Source organism: Leucoraja erinacea, chromosome 2 (genome assembly GCF_028641065.1).
Source record: "Leucoraja erinacea ecotype New England chromosome 2, Leri_hhj_1, whole genome shotgun sequence".
Lineage (NCBI taxonomy): Eukaryota > Metazoa > Chordata > Chondrichthyes > Rajiformes > Rajidae > Leucoraja > Leucoraja erinaceus.
Genome location: NC_073378.1, coordinates 47,517,046 through 47,542,071, shown reverse-complemented (window position 1 = coordinate 47,542,071; position 25,026 = coordinate 47,517,046). Strand labels below are relative to the sequence as shown.

The window sequence follows — 25,026 nt, the reverse complement described above, 5'->3', positions numbered from 1 at the left end:
ACCATTTCATGCCAAATGTGGATTTCCTTCAGTTCCTCCATCACTCCAGATCCTCTGGCCACCACTATATCAGGAAGGTACTCAAAAATGCTGGAGAAACTCAGTGGGTGCAGCAGCATCTATGGAGCGAAGGAAATAGGCAACGTTTCGGGCCTAAACCCTTCTTCAGACTGATGGGGGGTGGGGGGGAGAAGGAAGGAAAAAGGGAGGAGGAAGAGCCCAATGGCGGGGGGATGGGAGGAGACAGCTCGAGGATTAAGGAAGGGGAGGAGACAGCAAGGGCTAGCAAAACTGGGAGAATTCAACGTTTATGCCATCCGGACGCAAGCAACCCAGGCCAGCAACCCAAGCAACCAACCCATATGAGGTGCTGTTCCTCCAATTTCCAGTGTTGCTCACTCTGGCAATGGAGGAGACCCTGGATAGAGAGGTTGGATTGGGAATGGGAGGGGGAGTTGAAGTGCTGAGCCACTGGGAGTTCAGGTAGGTTATTGCGGACTGAGCGGAGGTGTTCGGCGAACCAATCGCCCAACCTCCGCTTAGTCTCCCCGAAGTAAATCAGCTGACATCTAGAGCAGCGAATGCAGTATATGAGGTTGGAGGAGATACAGGTGAACCTTTGTCGCACCTGGAACGACTGCTTGGGTCCTTGAATGGAGTCGAGGGGGGAGGTGAAGGGACAGGTGTTGCATTTCTTGCGGTTGCAACTGAAAGTGCCCGGGGAGAGGGTGGTACAGGAGGAAAGAGAAGAATTGACAAGGGAGTTGCGGAAGGAGCAGTCTTTGCGGAAGGCAGACATAGGGGGAGATGGGAAGATGTGGCGAGTGGTGGGGTCACGTTGGAGGTGGTGGAAATGGCGGAGGATTATTTGTTGCATTTGCTGGCTGGTGGGGTGAAAGGTGAGGACTAGGGGGACTCTGCCCTTGTTGCGAGTGCGGAGATGGGGAGAGAGAGCAGTGTTGTGGGGTATGGATGAGACCCTGGTGCGAGCCTCATCTATGGTGGCGGAGGGGAATCCCCGTTCCCTGAAGAACGAGGACATTTCCGATGCCCTGGTGTGGAACGTCTCATCCTGGGAGCAGATGCGGCGTAGGCGGAGGAATTGGGAGTAGTGGATGGAGTCTTTACAGGGGGGCAGGGTGGGAAGACGTGTAGTCCAGATAGCCATGTGAGTCAGTTGGTTTGTAGTGTATGTCGGTCAGAAGTCTGTCCCCTGCGATGGAGATGGTGTGGTCAAGGAATGGCAGGGAAGTGTCGGAAATGGTCCAGGTGTATTGGAGTGCCGGATGGAAGTTGGTGGTGAAGTGGATGAAGTCACCCGCTGAGTTTCTCCAGCATTTTTGTGTACCTTCGATCTTCCAGCATCTGCAGTTCCTTCTTGAACACTTTGTCTACTCCACTGCGATATCTCCTCAAGGTATGCCTACTTTGAAGAAGTTCTCCTCCTCTCTCTGGAGACAGTTTCACAACATCCTCTCTAACTGCACACCCTCTGTGATCCCCCCTGCCCTCCAACTGTACGACCACATCCTTACCCAGACTCGATACCACAGCCACATTTGCTTCCTCGGGGCCTGCCTGCGCCTCCATCTCATACCCCATGGCTTCCAGCTCCAGTTCCCTACCTCCCAGTTCGGACTCCAACCGGACCATCGGTACCGACTGGCTATCCACCGGCATACCCAGCAATTCTCCAACCGGGCACTGAGATCCACCCTGGTCGCGATGCGCCGGCACCAGCAGGACCTCACATCGACACTCCCTGAACTTCAGGCCTCACTAACCCATACCTGCAACGGACCCCAATTATATTTCATCCGCCGGAAGATCCACCTCTTCAATCAAATATTCCTGGCCTACCTTAACTCCACCAAGGACCTTAAATTATCCCACCTCCAGGCCGATCCCGACCCCCGCGACTCGACCACCAGCAGACTACAGGCCCCAACTCTGGCCTGCATCGCCTGCCCGAGTCCCGCAACGCCATCTTGGACATGAGGAGCGCCTTCAATACTCACCAGCCGCCTTCACCGACCTCCACATCGATGCCGCCACCGACTCTCACCTGCCTACCGATGATGCCCAGCCTACGGTAAATAGGACCCCCTCCCCATCACTGATTCCTCTGACCCTCGCCGCCCTCCGGAATCGTCCAGCCTCATCGCCGCCCCGGGCCCATCCGACATCGCCGCCGCACTGGGCCCATCCAGCATCGCCGCCGCGCTGGGCCCGCCTAATATCGCCGCCGGACCCGACCCACGGACCTAACCTACCGGACACCACCGCCGGACCCGACCTACCGGACACCGCCGCTGGACCCAACCTATGGATACAGCCGCCGAACCCGACCTACCCAGCATCGCCGCCGGACCGGGGCTCCCCCAACATGGCTGCCGCAACGCACCCGACTCATCTCGCCGCCCCACTGATATGGCCAACCCGCGCCGTCCCGCCGACTATCCACCCACCGGGACCTCCCACGCATCGCCCGCGGACCACGACTCAACTCCGACCATCGGGTCCGGTGACCCGCCCCACTCCACCCACATCCAACAACCCACAGCCGTCGCCTCACCTGGAGCCTGGACTCTGCACTGGGCCTGGAGCCTCCACGCTGCTCACTCCCACGCTCCTGGACTTAACTCCACTGGGTCCTAGTGCCCGTCTGCCCAGCCTTGCTAACCTCAGTGGCTGTTCCATTGACTCTCCCCCATCCCCCTCCAACTATGTCACCCCCGCTCTTCCCCACCCACATTACACCCCCCACCCCCTGACCACCCACCACCCCTCCAACACCCACAACCCCCCCCCCCCCCCCCCCCCCCCCCCCCCCCCCCCCCCACACATCGCCCTGTCCCCAGTCCACCCACCTGCCTTCCTCTGGCCCCAACTCCCATCCCTGCCTGGTGTTCACCATCCCCTCCCGACCTCCCCCTCTCCCTCTCCCACACCGAACGGTCTGTCCTCAGCAGAGGTCTTACCTTTGTCCCCCTCCGTCCCCATCTCAATGAGTTCCGCGCCAACCATGACTTGGAGCGCTTATACCGTCACCTCCGCCTCACAGCGCACTTCCATGGGAAGGAGTCCTCGCCCCCCCAATGATGACCCTTTTTCCCGTCTCCAATGCACCCCCTCCTCATGGAACCCCTCTCGTAAACCCCGGTTCTGGAACTCTTTATCCAGAACTGCCGCCGCGACGTCAACCGCCTCAACTTCTCCAGTCCCCTGTCTCACTCCAATCTCTCCTCCCCTGAACGCACTGCCATTGAATCACTCCGCAAAAACCCAGATTGGGTCATCAAACCAGCCGACAAGGGAGGTGCCGAGGTAGTCTGGCGCGCCGATCTCTACAAAGCTGAGGCCACGCGCCAACTCTCGGACACCTCCTCCTACTTACCCTTGGACCATGACCCCACTGACGAGCACCAGGCCACCATATCTAGCACCATCACCGACTTCATCAATTCCCACGCCCTGCCCGACCAAGCTTCCAACCTCATCGTTCCCCAGCCCCGCACGGCCCGTTTTTACCTTCTCCCCAAAATCCACAAACCCAGCTCTCCCAGCAGACCCATTGTCTCTGCCTGTTCGTGCCCCACCGAACTCATCTCCACATACCTTGACTCCATACTATCCCCCTTGGTCAAATCCCTTCCCGCCTATGTTCTAGACACCTCAGACACTCTCCGCCACCTCCGCGCATTCCACTCTCTAGGCCCTCACCCCCTCATCTTCACCATGGATGTCCAGTCACTCTACACCTCCATTCCCCACCAGGATGGCCTCAAAGCCCTCCGGTTCTTCCTCGACCAGAGGAGCAACCTATACCCACCCACTGACACCCTCCTCCGCCTAGCGGAGTTGGTCCTCACACTCAACAACTTTACGTTTGACTCCTCCCATTTCCTCCAAACACAAGGCGTAGCTATGGGCACACGCATGGGCCCCAGCTGCGCCTGCCTCTTTGTCGGGTACGTAGAACAATCCTTGTTCAATACATACCAGGGCCCCATCCCCGACCTCTACCTCCGTTACATTGACGACTGCTTTGGGGCCACCTCCTGCACCCACACACAACTGACTGACTTCATCCACTTCACCAACAATTCCCATCCAGCACTCCAATACACCTGGATCATTTCCGACACTTCCCTACCATTCCTTGACCTCACCATCTCCATCACAGGGGACAGACTTCTGACCGACATACACTACAAACCAACTGACTCACATGGATATCTGGACTACACGTCTTCCCACCCTGCCCCCTGTAAAGACTCCATCTCCTACTCCCAATTCCTCCGCCTACGCCGCATCTGCTCCCAGGATGAGACGTTCCACACCAGGGCATCGGAAATGTCCTCGTTCTTCAGGGAACGGGGATTCCCCTCCGCCGCCATAGATGAGGCTCGCACCAGGGTCTCATCCATACCCCGCAACACTGCTCTCTCTCCCCATCTCCGCACTCGCAACAAGGGCAGAGTCCCCCTAGTCCTCACCTTTCACCCCACCAGCCGGCAAATACAACAAATAATCCTCCGCCATTTCCGCCACCTCCAACGTGACCCCACCACTCGCCACATCTTCCCATCTCCCCCCATGTCTGTCTTCCGCAAATACCGCTCCCTCCGCAACACCCTTGTCAATTCTTCTCTTCCCTCCCGTACCACCCCCTCCTCGGGCACTTTCCATTGCAACCGCAAGAAATGCAACACCTGTCCCTTCACCTCCCCCCTCAACTCCATTCAAGGACCCAAGCAGTCGTTCCAGGTGCGACAAAGGTTCACCTGTATCTCCTCCAACCTCATCTACTGCATCCGCTGCTCTAGATGTTAGCTGATTTACATCGGGGAGACTATGCGAAGGTTGGGCAATCGTTTCGCCGAATACCTCTGCTCAGTCCGCAATAACCAACCTGAACTCCCAGCACTTCAACTCCCCCTCCCATTCCCAATCCAACCTCTCTGTCCTGGGTCTCCTCCATTGCCAGAGTGAGCAACACCAGAAATTGGAGGAAAAGCATCTCATATTCCTCCTGGGTTGCTTGCGTCCGGATGGCATGAACGTTGAATTCTCCCAGTTTTGCTAGCCCTTGCTGCCTCCTCCCCTTCCTTAACCCTCGAGCTGTCTCCTCCCATCCCCTCCTCCCTTTTTCCTTCCTTCTCTCCCCCCACTCCTCATCAGTCTGAAGAAGGGTTTCGGCCCAAAACGTCGCCTATTTCCTTCATTCCATAGATGCTGCTGCATCCGCTGAGTTTCTCCAGCATTTTTGTGTACCTTCGATCTTCCAGCATCTGCAGTTCCTTCTTGAACACTATATCAGGAAGATTGTTTGTGTCCTCCTTAGTGAAGACAGATCCAACATACCTGTTCAACTCATCTGCCATTTCCTTGTTCCCCATAATAAATTCACCTTTTTCGATCGTCAATGGTCCAACTTTGGTCTTAACTATTTTTTTCCTCTTCACATACTAAAGAAGCTTTTACTATCCTGCTTTATATTCTTGGCTAGCTTATCTTCATACCTCATCTTTTCTTCCCGTATAGTCTTTCTGGTTATCTTCTGTTGTTCTTTAAACATTACCCAATCCTCTTGCTTCCCGCTCATCATTGCTACGTTGTACTTCTTCGCCTTAATTTTTATACTGTCCCTGACGTCCCTTGTCAGCCACGGTCGTCCCTTTCTCACCTTGGAATCTTTCTTCCTCGTAGGAATGAACTGATCGTGCACCTTCTGTATTATTCCTAGAAACACCTGCCATTTTTGTTCCACTGTCATCCCTGCTGGTGTATCTTTCCAGTCAACTTTGACCAGCATCTCCCTCATGGCCCCATTGTCCCCTTGATTCAACTGCAACATTGACACCTCCGATCTACTCTTCTCCCTCTCCAATTGTAGATTAAACCTGACCATGTTATGGTCACTGCGTCCTAATGGCTCATTAACCTCGAGGTCCTTTATCAAATCCGGTTCATTACATAACTGTTGTAGATTATTTCAACTATCTCCAAGGCCACCTAATAGATTGCATGATTGAATGATACTTTGTCACATGTACTTGGTACAGAGTCAAGTGGGGAGGTATAGGGACAGGTTTTGTATGTCCAGTGGTTGCAGGGGAAGATATGCTGGGGATGATGTGGTTTGGGTGAGAAGGGATGAGTTAACCAGGGAGTTGCAGAGTGAACGGTCTCAGCGGACGGTGGAAAAGGGTAATGAGATGGGACGATGTTGCCAGTGATGGGATCCCATTGGAGGTGCCAAAAATGTCAGATTAATTGATATTCTGCATGCTTCTTTGGACATCAGTTCCAGTATGTCAAAGAATTTTGACTGCATTCCTTAGTTTGACAGCCTGTATACCAAACACCATGCAGCAACCAATCTAAAATAGTCTTTAAATGGCACATTTCAGCCAATGTCTTTAAGCTGATGAAATATTTACTAGCTACCTTCTCTGATCATGAAAAGTCTGGAGGCATTCAACTCAAGTGCCCTTCACATATCCACTAGGACATTGCAATTTGTTTCACAATTAAACTAACTGATGTTTTGCATGTCTCTGTTCCTAGCACTAGTTGTAGTACAGCCATGTTGCTCTACTTACTCTTTCAAATATCAACATTATCACTTGTTCTCACGAATATTTCGCTGTCCATCTAAAGTGCATTGCAAATGGCTACAGCCATTTTCTTGGTCGTACTTTTCCAGATCAACAGCAGATCTGCCACATGAACCATAAAAATACACAAAAGTTGGTGTAACCTTTCTCCGGAGATGCTGCCTGACCCGATTAATGTCCTTGTGTCTTTTTGTGTCCAGCACTTTGTGTCTTTTTTTATAAACCAGTATCTACAGTTCCTAATATCTACCACATAACCACTTGGTCACATTACTGCTGCTTGCAAAGAATCCCATCCTTTCCTCCCAAGCACTTGTTACTGCCTTGAGATTTCTTCAGTATCAATATCCCATTCCTTTTGTCTTTTTAGTGTCGGTAGATTATTATCTATATGGTTAGTGCTTTCAGTAAAATTATTTTATCGAAGACAAATCACATTCTACGACCAGCAGTGGTTTACACAACAATGTATCAAAGGCTGTACACATAATTTTAAAGGCATGTCGAATATATTATCATTATTCCCCATTTTTATGAACTTTTTAAAAAATTGTTTCACTTAATGCTAATTTCTGGGACAGGAATAAATAGGTGGAATTTTCAAATAAGTATGGTTAAAACTTTGTCAATTAATGGAGAAAATGACAATGGTGAAGAAATTAAAAATGATTTAGAAACTAGTAAGGAAATAGTATTCCAACAATCTTTTGAAAAATGAAGAAACATTTTCAAAAGGTAATTTACATATGATTTTTTTGGTTAAAAATTGTGCAATAGTTGCCCGACTTCTGTATCAAAACATATTTCTTTATACATATTGTTTTAATATAATTGTTTTAAAAACATATAATCGGAAAATGCTTGCATGTGTTTATTCATAAAACAGAGTAGTGAAGTACAGTTTTATCTTGATTATTATGTATAACCATCTTACCAATTTCTCCTTCTACACCAATGACTTGTTCTTTGAAGGCTTGTGATGATGTATCTGGTGAGCTGGGGAACGTATTGTCTTCATCCCGCTTTAATCTTGAACTTCTTTTATGTAAACACAGTTCAGTATTTTTCTGACAAATATTTGTATCTGAATCTGAAATTGCGAGGAAGATGAGTGACTCATTTAGTCATACTTTCATTTACAAACTGAAAAATTACAGAGTGCTGCACTTATCAGTTCATTAAATAATAATCTACATTGTTAGGTATTCATGACATGTTGTTTGCTAGGCAAGAGTGCATGCATTTATATGGAACATTGTGCTGGACCACTTTCTGTTTGCAGATATTAATGCCACCTGCTGGATGTTCAGGTTCCTACAGCTTTGGGTTACCTTTCCTGTTAGGCAGGAAGTTGTCATAAACCAGGAAGCCCAGCTCAGGGACAGTACCGCATGGTGCACACTGTAATTCTAGTGTGTAATTTTCTGCCATTCCACCGCACCAGTTTGTTAGACGCATTGTCTGTGAGTAATCATGTTTGTGTAACAGCAGCTTTATACATTATTGTGCAGCATTGCTATTATTAACAGTTAAGAATGTTTCATGTGCCCTGGCTGGTTTCTTACATAAGAGCATTGTATTTAGTGGTGGCATCATAGTTTATGTTTCTATACCAAGTGTATAACGTTACTAAATATGCGGTTTCCCTTTCTGCTTGTATGTTACAGTTTTACAGTTGAAAACAGTAAAGAATCAACGACATCTCGTGTCTACGGGTCTTTATTGGATTAATTGTTTAACTTGCTAGATAGCTGGATAGGGGACATCCAGCGAGTCCAGTATAAACATAATTTTTCAATTTACCTTCTTAAGAAAGAAGCAAATATAGTTGGACAGGGGTTTCTATGAAGCAGAAGGGTGACACAACAATCTTTTGTTACACATTTATGACAATATGCAGGGCCGGCCTTAGGGGGTGCGGGGCCCAATTGGGAACAATTTTGGTGAGCCCCAGGTTCCCAGCCAAGGTCTGTCAGCCCAGTTATTTAGTATATATTATGAAATTGTACACTAAGGTTCTATAGATTATACACTGTCTGAATCTCTCCTGCTCCCGTATGACCGTCAGTAGCTCCGCTGGCATCCAACCTTTACTGTAGCAGCTAATTACCATTAAACTGCATTATGTGATTGGACACAATGCCCTTGGAGACAGCGGCTGATTGGACGGGAGGAGACCTATTTGTTGATTGGACGGTAATTTTAAGGCAAGCTGGTTGGTGATTGGCCACAACCGCCGTAGAGACAGCGATTGATTGGCCGCCAAATAATCAGGCACAAAAAAATTGACAAATAGGAAAACATAAATCGCTGGTCGGTGCGAACTCAGTGGACTATTTGGCTGTATCTCCAAACTAAACAGTATAACATGCAAGTACATTCATTTAAAATAAAATTCAGTGATTATTTCACATGATTTCTCACTGTGTAAACAGCAGTATCTGACCAATTTCTGTTTAACACGTTTGGTCTGCCATGAGCATTTTTCTCTCCCAAAACAGTTCATATCTAGCAATACGATCAACAAACCAAACAGCAGTTGGACGAAGTCATGCGATTAGCATGCGATTGATAAGATTTGATGGGGCACCCTGAGCTTTTTTACACTAGTATTAAGGTTAAGTTATTGAACTTAGTAGTTTCTCATACGTTCTCATACAATCTATGAGTATTGTGTTTACACGCCTGTTATGCTGCTGCAAATAAGAATTTCATTGTTCTGTTGTGTGTAGACATGACAATTATACAATCTTGACTCGACTCTTCATCGTGCATTTATGTAATAGAAAACGGGTAACCATTGCACTCTGCGCCAAGTTAAAGAGTCAGCAGCGAGTCAGGAAGTGACTATTCGCCTCCAAAGAGCAACGATTTGTTCGGTGGCTTCACTAAATGGTGTGACTCAATATTCCTCCAGCAGTTTTTTTTTGCTCGAAATCTGCAGCATCTGCAGTCGCTTGCGATTTAATACTATGTTCCGCTGAGATCCAACTAATGGATGGCCCATGCTGAAGCACACGCAGCATTGAAATGCTAATACGACAATTAGCAAGAATAGAAGCATAGAAAATAGGTGCAGGAGGAGGCCATTCGGCCCTTCGAGCCAGCACCGCCATTCATTGTGAACATGGCTGATCGTCCCCTATCAATAACCCGTGCCTGCCTTCTCCCCATATCCCTTGACTGCACTAGCCCCTAGAGCTCTATCTAATTCTCTCTTAAATCCATCCAGTGATTTGGCCTCCATTGCCCCCTGTGGCAGGGAATTCCATAAATTCACAACTCTCTGGGTGAAAATGTTTTTCCTCACCTCAGTCTTAAATGACTGTAGATTGATGGTGCATGTGAGCCAATCACACACAAGCCAGCATCACTAACTCCACCCCTCTATAACACTTATACTAACACCCGTTCCCAGTACTTCAGTTTGGGCAGCCAGGATACATTGATAACCTGTTGTCCTCAATGCTGCTAAGTGCTCATTAAAGATGTGTTTAAATCACACACTGACTCTGGCTCTTGTTTACATGGCGTCAGAAGTGGTCTGACCCTCATTTTCTGTACAACTTTTTTTTATTATTTGGCGAGTTTTGTTTTGCGTTACAATGGCATCCTCTTGTCGAAAGCCTGACCCTGTCCCCGGATGCCTTACACTCCTCCTCATCCCTCGGTCTCCATTAACCACGGGGCCAACATTGGGAACATTTTTCCTGCATCTAGCTTGTCCAGTCCTTTTATCTATATTACTGAATCTCTGATCTTGACCGCTTTTGGCCGACTTTGCTGACATTTCTGAGAGAACGCCGCCACCTACGGCCGTCATTTTTGGCCACCTCGCTCAGAGCCCCCCTCCGCAGTATGAGTGCGGAGGATCTTTTCCGTCGATGTAAAATGAGAGAGATATTAATGTTTTTACAAAATTCCCCATTCTCTCTGCTGCCCCCGCTGGCGGCAGGGGGAGGGACTATAAAACCAGGAAGTGTTGTGCCTCACTCAGTCTCTGCCAGACCAGGAAGCGTGAAGGTCACGGCTCTCTGAGCTGCGAATAACACTGAACGCACGTCTACTCCACGGTGAGTCCCCTCGATGCGGCTGTAAAGTGCCTGCAGCCCTTTTTAACAAGTTTTTGTTCACAAAATGAATTTTGGTTGTCGGGTGTCTGCGGCCCAATTGTTTGCCTCGCCTTTTTTAACAAGTTTGTGTTCACAAGATGAATTTTGGTTGTCGGGTGTCTGCAGCCCAATTGTTTGCCTCGCCTTTTTAACATGTTTGTGTTCACAATATTGGAATTGATGGAGGTGGAATATTGCGTTGGTGACCAGCCCTCCCGTGTGATGCTGGGACCCAACGGGTCTCACTTAGTCTAGTAAATTTATATGTTTCTATAAGATCCCCCCTTCCTTCTAAACTCCAGTGAATACAAGCCTAGTCCTTTCAATGTTTCCTCATATGACAGTCCTAAGGATCAATCTCATGAACCTATGCTGCACTGCTTCAATCACAAGGATGTCCTTCCTCAAATTAGGAGACCAAAACTGTACACAATACTCCAATGTGGCCTCACCAGAGCCCTATACAACTGCAGAGAACCTCTTTACTCCTATACTGAAATCCTCTTATGAAGGCCAACATTCCATTAGCTTTCTTCACTGCCTGCTGTACCTGTAAGCCAACTTTCAGTGGCCAGTGTACAAGGACCCCCAGGTCTCGCTGCACCTCCTCCTTACCTAACTTAACCCCATTGAGATAATAATCTGCCCCCTTGTTTTTGCCACCAAAGTGGATAACCTCACATTTATCTATATTATACTGCATCTGCCACTCATCTGCCCACACACTCAACCTGTGCAGGTCACTCTGCAACCTGCTAACATTCTCTTCACAATTCACACTGCCACCCAGCTTTGTGTCATCCACAAACTTGCTAGTGTTGCTCCTAATTCCCTCTTTCAAATCATTAATATATATGATAAACAGTTGCGGCCCCAACACCGAGCCTTGCGGCACTCCACTTGCCACAGCCTGCCATTCTGAAAAGGACCCGTTCACTCCTACTCTTTGCTGCCAACCAATTTTCTATCCATGTCAACACCCTACCCCCAATACCATGTGCTCTAATTTTAGTCGCCAGTCTCCCGTGCGGGACCTTATCAAAGGCTTTCTGAAAGTCTAGATACACTACATCCACTGGCTCCACTTCATCCATTTTACTTGTCACATCCTCAAAAAATTCCAGAAGATTAGTCAAGCATGATTTCCCTTTCATAAATCCATGTTGACTTGGACTAATCCTTTTACTGCTATCCAAATGCCCCATTATTACCTCTTTAATAATTGACTCCAGCATCTTTCCCACCACCGAAGTCAAGCTAACTGGTCTATAATTCCCCATTTTCTATCTCGCTCCTTTCTTGAAAAGTGGGATGACATTAGCTATCCTCCAATCCACAGGAACTGATCCTGAATCTATTGAACATTGGAAAATGATCACCATTAATGATAAATCTTAAAGAATGCACGTTCTCCCCAGTTTATGATCACCCAACATATGTACAGCCCAGGTTACACAAAATTTAAGAGGGAACTGCAGATGCTGGACTAATATATGTACAGCCCATATATTGGATCGAGTATTTGGAAAAACAGCAGAATGAATTTACTGTCTGCTGTGGGGCTGCAGGCCTCTTCCACCAAACTTGGTTTTGGTCGCATTTCCAAATTGCAAACTGTTTAGTTTACAAATAGTTTACATGAACGTAATGCTGCTGTAATCTGGGGGTGACCTGCATTGAGAAATAGATGGACCTTGGAGTTCAAGTCCACAGATCCTTAAATGTGTAAACACAGGTAGATAGGTTGGTTAGGAAGATACAAGGGATGAATTACCCGTCATGAATTACAGAAGTAAGGAGGTTATACACCAATCATATAAGATCTTTATCAGATCTCAGCTGGAGTACAGCTAGCAGTTGAGGTCAACGTGTTAGAGGACTACATGATTATTCAGTCACAGTAATAATTTGACTTTGTCTGAAGAAGGGTTTCGACCCTAAACATTGCTCATTTCCTTTGCTCCATAGATGCTGCCTCACCCGCTGAGTTTTTCCAGCATTTTTGTCAACCTTCGATTTTCCAGCATCTGCAGTTCCTTCTTAAACACCCTTCCAGTATTGGGGCAACCAGTACTACCCACAATATTCCAAATGGAACATCACCAAAGTTTTAGATGGCTGCAAATGAATTCCTGACTCGTATTTAATGACCGATGAAGGCAAAAACACCTTATGCCATCTTTACAACTTATCTACTGTATTGCTATTTTCAGTGAGCTCTGGACACATAGAAACATAGAAAATAGGTGCAGGAGTAGGCCATTCGGCCCTTCGAGCCTGCACCACCATTCAATATGATTATGGCTGATCATCCAACTCAGTATCCCCTGTACCTGCCTTCTCTCCATACCCCATGATCCCTTTAGCCACAAGGGCCACATCTAACCCCCTCTTAAATATAGCCACTGAACTGGCCTCAACTACCTTCTGTGGCAGAGAATTCCAGAGATTACACTGGCATGATTATGATTCTTAATGTTAACATATCATATTAGTACACAGTGAATATAATATCAAGAATCTGCCCAAATGCCATCTGAATATTAGCACTTCCAAATAAATATTACTCATTAATAATATTAGCTGTTAGATGCAATTCCTTACTATGATTAAACTTAGTATTCTTTACAAAGATAATAAAATGAATACTTTAAGCAAAGATTTGTACTTGTGCTGAGCACGAATTCCCCATCCCAATACTTATTTTATGCATAAACACAATAGCCAGAATTCACTGGGAAATACAGGCAATTCTGCAAAATTAACCAGCATAAGTTTTCGGAAGACTTGGACTCTTGGATACATTCAGAAGTTGCAAATTTCTGCACTAATCTCAACTTCATACAAGGCATTTTAAACTAAAAGAATTGTCCAATAACTTGTTGGGGCTGAAATAAAACCAACATCATATTTTGATATTTCATATGACAAGGAACGGGTGACGTTTCGGGTCGAGACCCTTCCTCAACCTCGACCCGAAACGTCACCCATTCCTTCTCTCCAGAGATGCTGCCTGGCCCGCTGAGTTACCCCAGCTTTTTGTATCTATCTTCGGTTTAAACTATAATCTTTGGTTTAAACCAGCATCTGCAGTCCCTTCCTGCACTATTTCCGAGCATTGTGAGAAATGTAATTATATAGGCCAACACTTCACAGTATAATAGCCATTGGTTTAAGCCGGTGTTTACGCTCTTCCACCCAACTACATCTCTTCCTTTTAAAAAAAAAGGACGAGGCGGGCACGGCAACATTCATGCTATACCATTAAAATCGCCAAGGCTGTGAAACAATTACATACCTGACGTGTGCAAAAAGTGGAATAGCCCATAGGCAATCGCCGAAAAAATTATTATTGAAGCCATTAATACTTGTTTTAAAGCTTTCTGATTAGCAGCGTGCGCCTTTGTAAATTGAAGGGTGGTTATAATTCTGCGTGGTTCCCACATCGTTCCCAGGTGGAGCTGGCGCTTTATCCCACCTTGTTCTGCTCATTTTCCTCTCAAAAAACAACATTCGGCAGCTGGAACGCTGGGTGGTTCGTTGTCTCAGCAACGGCTTCCCAGCATTCGGGGCCATTGTCCCCCCCTGACCACGCGGGTTTCTCCCGTCAGTGACTTCTGCACAGCATTGGGGAGAAAGAAAGGCAGGTAGAACGGGGGCAGTGTCTGTAGAATTGACATTGTTCGTTTTCTACAGCAAAGACTGTTGTAGATTTTCGTGTTCTTGGAATTAGTTCGCTTCGGTAAAATTGTAAATTGTTCTTAGCATGTAGGATAGTGTTACTGAACAGGGTGAGCGCTGGTCGGCACGCATTTGGTAGTCCAAAGGGCTGATTCTGTGCTGTATCCTTAAAAGTCTGAATGTCTAAATTGCGAAGACTTTGGAGGAGGGGGGAGGGTTAAGTCAGTGATGGTTCATACTTTTTCATCAAATGTAGTTCAGTTTTCACCACTCCCTCTGCAACTTAGTTCACATTCCTTTCTCACCCAAACCACCCCCTCCCCCAGCAACCACAGAAGTAATACCTGTCCCTATACCTCCTCCCTCACATCCATCTACGGACCCCAGCAGTCCTTCCAAGATAATAGAGATTCAATGACCTAATTTACTGCATGTGGTGCTCCCACTTTGGCCTCCTTTACATCAGTGAAACCAAGCGTAGATTTGGCGACTATTTTGCCAAAGGCTCAATTTGCCTAGGCATGCTGGCTCTCCTGGTTGCTTTCCATTTGAACTCCCCTTTCCATAATGACCATTTTGGTCTAGGCCTCCTGTAGGGAGGTTGCACGGCAGTCGGGTCACGACCCATGACCCGTACTGTTGACATGCAACGCCAATTGGAGTGCAAGCGATGAACTGCAGGTAAGCACTTACCATGGATTCCAATGTAGCGGGCCCGTCTTCTGTCCCAGCATCCGGATTCCACGCTGACTGGTTCCACACTCGCGGACCCTGGGCTGTCTGTCCCCGCGGCCGGGGGTGAGGAGGTGGGGTGCCGATGCAGCGCGGTCAGTGACTCTTATTGGTGAAGGGACCAGATTGTCCCCAACTCTGCTACAGCTGACGGGGACGTTGCTGGGTGGTCAGTGGGGGGGTGTGGGGGCGGGTCAGTGACTCTAGGTGGACGGAGGGACCAGACTGCCCCCAACTCTGCTGCCAAGTTTTCGTCCCCATGTGTCTGCTGCCAGGAACTACGGTCCCTCTTCACCCAGCCCCGTGCGTGGTCGCTGCCGACCCACAGCCCGTAATAGTGCGGCCGCACAGGGGGAGGGTGGCCATGGCCAGACAACGCTGACCCCGGGCGGAGAGTGGGGGCTGTCCCGAGGGATGCGCTCCTTCAGCCGCTTACACCTTGGTGCTCGAGTTTAGAGCAAAGATACTAGAGCATTTGCTTCAGAGCGCTCAGTCACATCCACAATTATTTACAGCGCAAAAATTGACCATTTCGGTGATTTTTAACAGGTAAGAAAGTATGTGTTTCGTGTGTTAACAGTGCATGCCGGAAGCTGCCATGTCCTCCAGACGGATTGAGCTGCTCCGTGCGTCACACCCTTTGACCCGATGACCTTATGTGCAAGCCCCTATTGCCAGAGTGAGGCCAGGCACAAATCCTAAGAAAAGTAGCACATTCTGTAGCTTGCACCTGATGGAATGAACATTGTAGACACAAAAAGCTGGAGTAGCACAGCGGGACAGGCAGCATCTCTGGAGAGAAGGATTGGGTGACGTTTCGGGTCGAGACCCTTCTGCAGACTACAGGGGAAATGAGAGATATAGACAATGATGTAAAGATATATAGAACACATGAATGAAGTAAAGTAACAATGATAAATAAAACAGGCCATTGCTGGTTGTTTGCTAGGTGAAAACGAGAACCTGGTGTGATGAGAGTAGGGGAGGGAGGAAATGCAGCAATTACTTGAATTGGAGAGATCAATATTCGTACCACTGGGTTGTAAGCTGCACAAGCGAAATATATGCTGTTTGCGTTTAGCCTCGCACTGACAATGGATGAGGCCTAGGACAGAAAGGTCAATATGGGAAGGGGAATTAAAGTGTTTGGCAACCTGGAGATCAGCTAGGTCCAGGCGGACTTATCGAAGGTGTTCAGTGAAACGATTTGGTCTCGCCGATGTATAAGAGTCCACCTCTTGAACAACAGGTACAATAGATGAGGTTAGAGGAGGTGCAAGTGAACCTCTGCCTTACCTGAAAAGAATGTTGGGGTTCCTGGACATTCGAGGGAGGTGGTATAGGAACAGGTGTTGCATCTCCTGCGGTTGCAGGGGAAGATACCTGGGGAGGGGGTGGTTTGGGTGGGAAGGGATGTTAACCAGGAAGTTGCGGAGGGTACGGTCTCTATGAAATATAGAAAGGAGTGGGATCCTTTTGGAGGTGGCAAAAATGTAGGAGGATTGTGTTGTATACGACGGCTGATGGGGTGAAAGGTAAGGACTAGGGGAGTCTGCCAGTTGTGACTAGGGGGAGCAAGGGCGGAGTTGCGGGGTACCGAGGAGACCCGTGTGTGGGCCTAATCTATGATTGAAGAGGGGAACCCTCGTTCCCTAAAGAATGAGGACCTCTCGGATCTCCTGGTATGGAACTCCTCATCTTGGTAGCAGATGTGGCTTAGATGGAGGAATTGGGAGTAGATGATTTTGAAGGAAGCAGTCTTTGCAGGAAGCAGGGTGGGAAGAAGTGTAGTCGAGATAGTTGTGGAAGTTCTCCAATTTTAGGTAACTACAAATACTAGCTGCCCCTCCCTTTCTGCTCCCTCTCTTCCCTGTTCCCTACCTAACTACACACCCATTTCGCCCTTTCCTCCCCACCATCCCATTCCACCTATATTTCTTTCTCATATTCCTGCCTTCAATTTCGTGCCTCTTCTATCCATATTCACACTTTTTGTCTTCATCTCTGCCCCCCCCCCCCCCATCAGTCTGAAGAAGCGCCCTAAAAACGTCACTAATCCAGGTTCTCCAGAGTTGGTTTGCAAGGTATTAATGTGTGTTTTCAAAATATACAGAATTGAAGTTAATTGATCAATACTTATAAAATAATTTTATTCAAACATTTAAAATTGCAAAAGCATATTTATAAAATGCTTAAAATATTTGCAATGTTTGTAAAGTAATAAACTATGTACAATTTCAGATTTTTTTTTGCATTATGTATTTACTGTATTTTGGGCTAATTCAAAAAACCAGTTCATGAAACTAATGTTAAAGTAATTAAGAATATGTATTATGGATAATCTCGGGGACTGCTGCAAGGAAGTAATATCAAATCTTGGGGACAGCTGTAAGGAAGTAATACCAAAGAGCACAAAAATAGAATCAAAAATTTGAAGCAATTACCACCAATAAATCAAGGAATGGAATTACAATTGGTAACATTCAGTTTTATATTATTTATGGATTCAAGACTAGATTTAAGATTAGCTTCATAATAGTTACAGATAGCTAATGCTGCTTTATGATCTAAAGATTAAGGTTTTTAAGGCATTTATTACAACTTGTGTCTTTAGAAATATTGAAGTTCCTTAAGGAGCTGTAATAGTTTACAGCAAATTGTTGAAAGATTGCAAATTTAATTGTTTGATGTGTAGACAGTAATTCAGACATGGGAATATTGGTACAAGATCTGCTAAAAACATTAAGTGCAAGGTTTGATAAATAAGTCTTGTCAAGAAAAATATTATGTTTTAAATGAAGTACTGACATTATTTTAAATCAGCTTTGCTTTTGACCATAAATAAGTGTACATGTTCATTATAATACATAGAAAGTAATGCATCTGGTGATTTAAAGTAATTAATTTGTTCCAACAGTTGAAAATATTTTCACAAGATCTGTTGATATTATATGACGTGCAAGGTTTGCTAAATAAAAATCTTGTCATGTTATAAATGAAAGAAGCACTGGCATTATTTTACATCACCTTTGCTTTTGACTATAAATATATGTAAATGTTTGTTACAGTACCTAGAAAGCAATGCATTTACTGATTTAGTAGAGTTAATTTATTCCAGCAGTTGAATATATTTTCAAATGCTAATTTTTGATCCCTCAGTAAGATTCCAATAACCTTCCATAAAGACTAACAGATAAAGTACAAGCTATAGTTTAGACATAAACATAGAATGTCAATAACCACCTATTGTGGTTTCTGGAATATTGGTTGCGTGCATGTCTCTGGTCATGTTTGATTTCTCTTTGAGTTTGGCCTGCAGCAAGGTATGCTCCACAACGCCTATTCGGATATCCATTTGAGTTATTTCTTGTTTCAGCTTCGTCAAAGCTTGCTTGATTTTTACTAATGGAGCTGAAATAAAAGTGCCAATTAATTAAGGCATGCAATCCACTTAAATTATAAATTATGTCAGTATAAAAGCTTCAATATTTCACCACCGTAACTCCATAAATTTCAAGTGTATATTCATATGTGTGATCAGTTTTCTCTATATTATAATAGAACACTCCCCAACTTAGGTAAGGTTTACGCCCTGCAGACCCTTGCATAAGTCACATGTTATGTAAATTAGAAACGGAAGTGCTACTGCACATGCAGGAATTTACTATTCAATGCGGAGACCGCGTGGGAGCTCAGATGCGGAGACCATGTAGGAGCATCCACGAGAACAGCTGACTGGCTTGCTGAAACAGGTACACTGCTACTGTGACTACTGAGACGTGCAACTCGGAAATAAAGCAATAGCCATAAAGAGTTTCTAACGTAAGTGTGAGTTTATGTAAGTCGCCTATTAAGTAAAACGGGGAACGCCTGTACACAAAAGCCTGAAGTTTCATAATTAATAAATCATTGTGCATGTTACATATATATATACCAATTACAGCACGGAAACAGGCCATCTCGGCCCTACAAGTCCATGCCGAACAATTATTTTCCCTTAGTCCCACTTCCTGCACTCATACCATAACCCTTGGTCAATGTAAGCTAGCAATAAAGCCAGCAGCATTCAGAAATTATAATAGCATAGTGTAATAAGCTGAGTTACCCAGTTTGCAAAATCAAAATGGCTTGGACTGCTTAACTGTTAATACCTTAAGGAGAAAACTTTCCAAATTACTTGCGGTTACTGAAGTGTTCAGATCTACTAATGTAGTATTACTGTTAGCTTGGGGCATGGGAAAGAGCAAGAGGGTAGCCCAGTGAGAGACAGTGGTTAGGTGTAACATATCATGTGTACACATGCTCATAAATGTACATGATCCCACATGTGCAGCAGGGCCAAGTCTCTAATTGTCGGGCCATCTTGCCACTGGATGGCCACTGGATGACACAAAGCTGGGTGGCAGTGTGAACTGTGAGGAGGAAGCTATGAGAATGCAGGGTGACTTGGACAGGTTGGGTGAGTGGGCGGATGCATGGCAGATGCAGTTTAATGTGGATAAATGTGAGGTTATGCGAGGTGATGGCAAAAACAGAAAGGTAGATTATTATTTGAATCGTGTCAAGTTGTGAAAAGGGGAAGGAGAAAGAGATCTGGGGTTCCTTGTTCATATCACTCACTGAAAGTAAGCATGCAGGTACAGCGGGTAGTGAAGAAAGCTAATGGCATGTGGCCTACATAACAAGAATTGAGTATATGAGCAAAGAGGTCCTTCTGCAGTTGTACAGGGCCCTGGTGAGACCACATCTGTGTGTGCAGTTTTGGTCTCCAAATTTGAGGAAGGACATTCTTGCTATTGAGGGAGCGTAGATTCATGAAGTTAATTCCCGGGATGGCGGGACTGTCATATGTTGATAGAATGGAGCGGCTGGGCTTGTATACTTTGGAATTGAGAAGGATGAGAGGATATTTTATTGAAACATAAGATTATTAAGGGATTGGACACGCTAGAGGTCGGAAACATGTTCCCGATGTTGGGGGAGTCCAGAACCAGGGGCCACAGTTTAAGAATAAGGAGTAAGCCGTTTAGAACGGAAATGAGGAAAAATAAAATTCACCCAGAGAGTTGTGAATCTGTGAAATTCTCCGCCTCAGAAGGCAGTGGAGGTCAATTCTCTGGATGCTTTCAAGAGAGAGTTAGATAGAGGTCTTAAAGATAGTGGAGTCAGGGAATATGGTGAGAAGGCAAGAACGGAGTACTGAAAGTTGATGATCAGCCAGGATCACAGTGAATGGCGGTGCTGGCTCAAAGGGCCGAATGGCCTACTCCCGCACCTATTGTCTATTGGATCAAAAACTTGCTCCATGAAGGCAGTGTGATAGCTGTTGTGGAAGAGTATGCTGCGTTAAAAGAAACCATGCATATGCAGCTTCCATTCCACGATTTGAAGATCGAGATCAGGACTCATCAATGACAGATCGGAACATTATTCCGCTACCATAGCTCAAGAACTCAGATGTTCGGACACTGCTGCACTTAGTATGCCATAAGGACAGAGGATGGCTAAATTAAAGAACAATGTGGTGAGTACACTCTCTGGAGGGACAAACCACGAGGAAAGTAGTCTTCACGGGGACACCTTTTCCTTCACAAATTAACTAGACTGGCTTCTTAGTGATACTTTGGCTCTCTAAAACGAACAACTATGGTCATCACAGCATTTGCGTAACTCTTGAAGATTTAGACAAGGTTAAGGAAGATTTCTACTCCAACCTTGAAAAAACTTGGTCCATATCCTAAAGGGAGAAACTGATTCTTCTAGGCAATTTAAAGGTTTATATTGGAAGGGGCAAAACTCCTTAGAAAGGCATGATCAGCAAGAAAGTAAGGAATGCTAACTTCTATTGACAAAAATCCCATGTCCATCCAAGCATTGGCACCTGTTGGGTTACATCATCAGCTGAACAACGATAAGTCCACCTGACTCATGCCATACCAGACACTGATGATTGCTAATCTGATGATTCTTTTCTACACACACATGTTGTTGACCTAATGGGTTCCTCTAACCAAATGTTTGTTGCTCCAAAATCCAGAATTTCTTGTGTCTCTACTGATTACTGCTGGGCTGACCGCCTATTATGTCCACATATAACCCCTCCAAAAGATCAGAAGCTCAGCCACAAAAAAAATCACCATTGAAACGGTCAAAGACCGTCTTTTCTAATACTATCTCACCTGTCAATTTCAGCCTCCGTATTGAGGCCCTACTGACATTCGGTACAGAAGACCTTGCTCAGACCCAGGCATGGAAATCGCTATCAAAATATGGATGGAGGATACACAAATTTCTTGGCGGCCGCGCGCGCATGCGCACGTTCACACACACACGCAAGGCTTCGGAGGCTCAATCCAGCCATCAATGCAGCTCAACTCTGCCTGTCTCGCCGGGTTAACCTACAGCCCTGCTTGGACTGACAGGACACCAGCGCTGCTTCTCCGCGCTGGCTGTAAACCTGGGCCATATTTCCCGCAAGTCCAGGCAAGGCTGTAGGTTAACCTGGCGAGACTGGCAGAGTTGAGCTGGGTTTAGCGCTGCTTCTCTGCGCTGGCTGTGGGCCTGGGGGCACAGCTTCCGTCTGACTCCCAACGTCTCTGGCCACTCCCGGGCGTGGGGGCACTCGGGTGGGGATGGGACAGCGCCGGAGAGCCAATATCGATCCTGGCTGTGGATGAGGCGCAGGTCTGTGCCGAGAGTGTTTTGGCACGTCTCCCTCCTCCAATCACTGCACTCTATCCTCAGTCCCACCACCCCCCCCTTCCACCTTTGACCGACACCTCTTTCCTCCATTGATTGCGCTGAATCGTCATGTCCCGCCCCCATTGCCTGCTGACCGACGACTCTCTCATCCAATCGGCGCCCTCGATCAGCAGTCACACCCCCACTGTCTCGCGGAAAGCGGAGATTTCACTGGGTTTTAAAATCCGGATTTCAAAATATGATGGGGGATCGGCCCCCACCTCTCAAAACAGGGGGGACGTGTGTCCCCTGGTCTCAGACCTACTGTATGTTAAAGGAAGAAGTATTCAGAAAAAAGGATTTCAAAAATGTTCTTAATTTTCATAAAGAAATGTAACATTCTAACTGATTCCTGATATGCTCTGGCACATAACTTTTCAAAATGAAGAAGCAGCATTCAGGATAGTACAGAGAACTACACTCCTATCCGCCCTATCGGCCATTACCTAGCCTATTGTAACAAAGTCTGGCTCATATACTAGCGTCGTTAGACACTTCACAAATCGGAGTGAACTTAGATCATGCTGGAACCAGATGTACTTGCTCAAGAAGATGATAAAAGGTGGCTGAATAAACTATTGGCTCTCATTCCCCATAACATTTACAATATAAATATCTATTACATCTAAATATCTGTCCACCTTCCCTGCAGGTAATATTATGGAATTTACTGAGTTTAATGTTTCTTCCAGGGTATTTAATGTCCTAACAACCCTCTAAAAAAATAGAATATCCTTCCTCTTCTTTCAATAATATTTTTTTTAATACATGCCCTCTATTTTTCAAGATTATTAAATAAAATCCAACTTTATTAATCGTTTCTATTGGAGAAACATTTCCAACATGCCTTTACTCACCTCCATCAGTCATACTGCTACCCTTTTCTTCCATATCTTGTTTCACTTTTTCCAACTCTTCACTTATCTTAAAGATGGCACACAAAGTATTAAACAAATCAAATTACCTTTACTATTAGAAGAAGAAAAATACAAAACATTATTTGGCCTACGGAGAATGAAAATATGTAACCATTAAACCGTCCAACATTTCCATCGGTAGCCAACTCATGCATTCTGAGTATAATTATGCAAACACACATAATACCACAAATTTCTATGCATTCAAATAAATGATCAGTGGACAATGAAAATATGCAACACATATAACACCACCTTAAACATTTCACAAGTAATAAATTAATGGTTGTATTATTAATTACTAATAATTATTGGTGCTATTCATTAAGTGACAATTAACCAGAATTTTGTTGTCACTGAACATTTTTTGCACATAGAATTATACAGTATCGAAACAGGCTCTTCGGCCCACTTTGTCCTTGCCAACCAAGTTTTTTACCCGAGCTAATCACATTTATGTTTTTTTCCCCATATCCTCCAAAACCTGTCCCATCCATGCGCCTGTCTAAATGCATTTTAAACATTGTAAATGTATCTGCACATGACTTTCTCTAGCAGATTGTTCCACATACCGACCTCCTCGGTGTAAAAATGTTTCCCCTCATGTCCCCTTCCCCCTCTTTCCTTAAAACTATGCCCTCTGATTTTAAACATCCCAACACTGGAAGAAATCTGTGACCATTCTCCTTATCTGCATCCCTTATTATTTTATATACCTCTATCAGGTCACTCACAACCTCCTCTATTCCAGGGTAAAAACCTCCATCCTATCTAATTTATGCTGTCAAGCCCTAGCAACATCCTTGTGGATTTTTGTTCCACCCCTTCCAGCTTAATACATCTAGGTGACAAAAACACACACAATACTCCAAGTGTGGTCTCACCAATGTCTTGTACAGTTGGAATATGATATCCTAAGTCTTGTATTCCATGACTTGGTTGATGAAGGCAAATGTGCCAAATATTTTCTTCACCATTCTCTCTACTTATCTCGTCCCTTTCAGGGAACTATGTACATGCACTCCTAGGTCATCTCTGCTTTCTATAACACTCTCCAGGCCCTGCCATTTACTGTATGTCTTTCCCTAATTTAAGTTAACAAAATGGAACTCTTCATATATTTTTTTCAATGTGATGCTCGGTGCAATCAAGAATTAGAACACTTAAATGATTTTTGTCTGCCTAGTTGAGGGCACAGAAAAAAAAACACGATGCTGGCAGTCAGTTCCACTGAGATCTTCTTGGGCCAGATTAGGAATCAAAATTAGGACCTGCAAAGTACATAAAGCATAAGAAGCAGGACACTTGTCTGCTCTGCCATTCAATAAGGTACAGATTGATTTTTTTTAACACTTAACGCACCCCTTATTTATTGATTTGAGAACTGTGGGTCATTGTAAAATAAATGAAAGCTATTTAAAGTTGAGTAAACTAATTTTAGATCGATAATAAATCCAAACATATTTGTAATTGATCCTATTTCTACCTCAGACAGAAGCTTTGTTCGTTCTGTAACTCCCCCGCTTCCTTGTTGATATCTGTCTTTGGCCTGAAAGATAGTGAAGCAATTTAAATATATATTATCAAAACTTCGAAGTTTAAAAATTGCTAAAATAGAAAACTGCAGGTTACCTCACTCAGTTGAGCTTGAGCAGCCCGGAAGTCTTGGATCAAATTCTCCAACTGGTTGTTGATGTATTTCTCTCTGCTGCTGACCTTTTCCAGAGTTCGACTAATCTCATCTTGAAGCTTGTCCAAGTAGCTCTCCAAAAGTGCAGAAAGTTTAGCAATTAGATATAAATAATACAAAACACTGCAGAATTAGCTAATGGAATGAGTAAAAAAGTGTTGTGGACAAGGATGCTGCTACATTTGCTTGTATAATCTTGGCTTGCTTCTGAACTGTTTTGGAACATTCTGAGATGTGTTAAAAGTGAAATGAAAAGCAAGTGACATTTTCTTGCCAAAATACTCGCGGTCGGGCAAAGTCCAGATCACTTGCTGCCCCACATAGAGTTGGAACCAACACCAGCAAATATGCATTTTAAACATATTGTTAGAAAATGAATAGAAGACTGGCAAAAGGTTCAGTTGATGGGTTCTGGTGTTATATCCCCAAAATGAAAAAAAATATTTAATCTGATAAGATAATAAATAGAAACAGTAACGTTTGCCTTAATCAGAAAGTAAAACAAAACTGAAAATGGACCATGGAAAATA

General features: G+C 45.2%; 2 protein-coding genes across 3 annotated transcripts in view; both read right to left on the bottom strand.

The window, feature by feature from the left end:
- Positions 1–15,246, bottom strand: part of LOC129709771 (uncharacterized) — a 70,694-nt gene extending 55,448 nt beyond the window's left edge. Inside the window, exons 1-2 of the mRNA XM_055656342.1 lie at positions 15,110–15,246; positions 7,558–7,713 (exon numbers count right to left, since the gene is read on the bottom strand). The gene's annotated coding sequence lies outside the window, so the exon portion shown is untranslated. The remainder of the gene's footprint in view (positions 1–7,557; positions 7,714–15,109) is intronic.
- A 2,033-nt stretch (positions 15,247–17,279) lies between these two features.
- Positions 17,280–25,026, bottom strand: part of ift57 (intraflagellar transport 57 homolog (Chlamydomonas)) — a 31,245-nt gene continuing 23,498 nt past the window's right edge. For both annotated transcript variants that reach the window (XM_055656329.1, XM_055656321.1), the window contains exons 8-11: positions 24,439–24,570; positions 24,293–24,355; positions 22,747–22,813; positions 17,280–18,559 (exon numbers count right to left, since the gene is read on the bottom strand). In XM_055656329.1, coding sequence (XP_055512304.1) covers positions 18,381–18,559; positions 22,747–22,813; positions 24,293–24,355; positions 24,439–24,570 — 441 coding nt within the window. In that variant the 3' untranslated portion in view covers positions 17,280–18,380. The remainder of the gene's footprint in view (positions 18,560–22,746; positions 22,814–24,292; positions 24,356–24,438; positions 24,571–25,026) is intronic.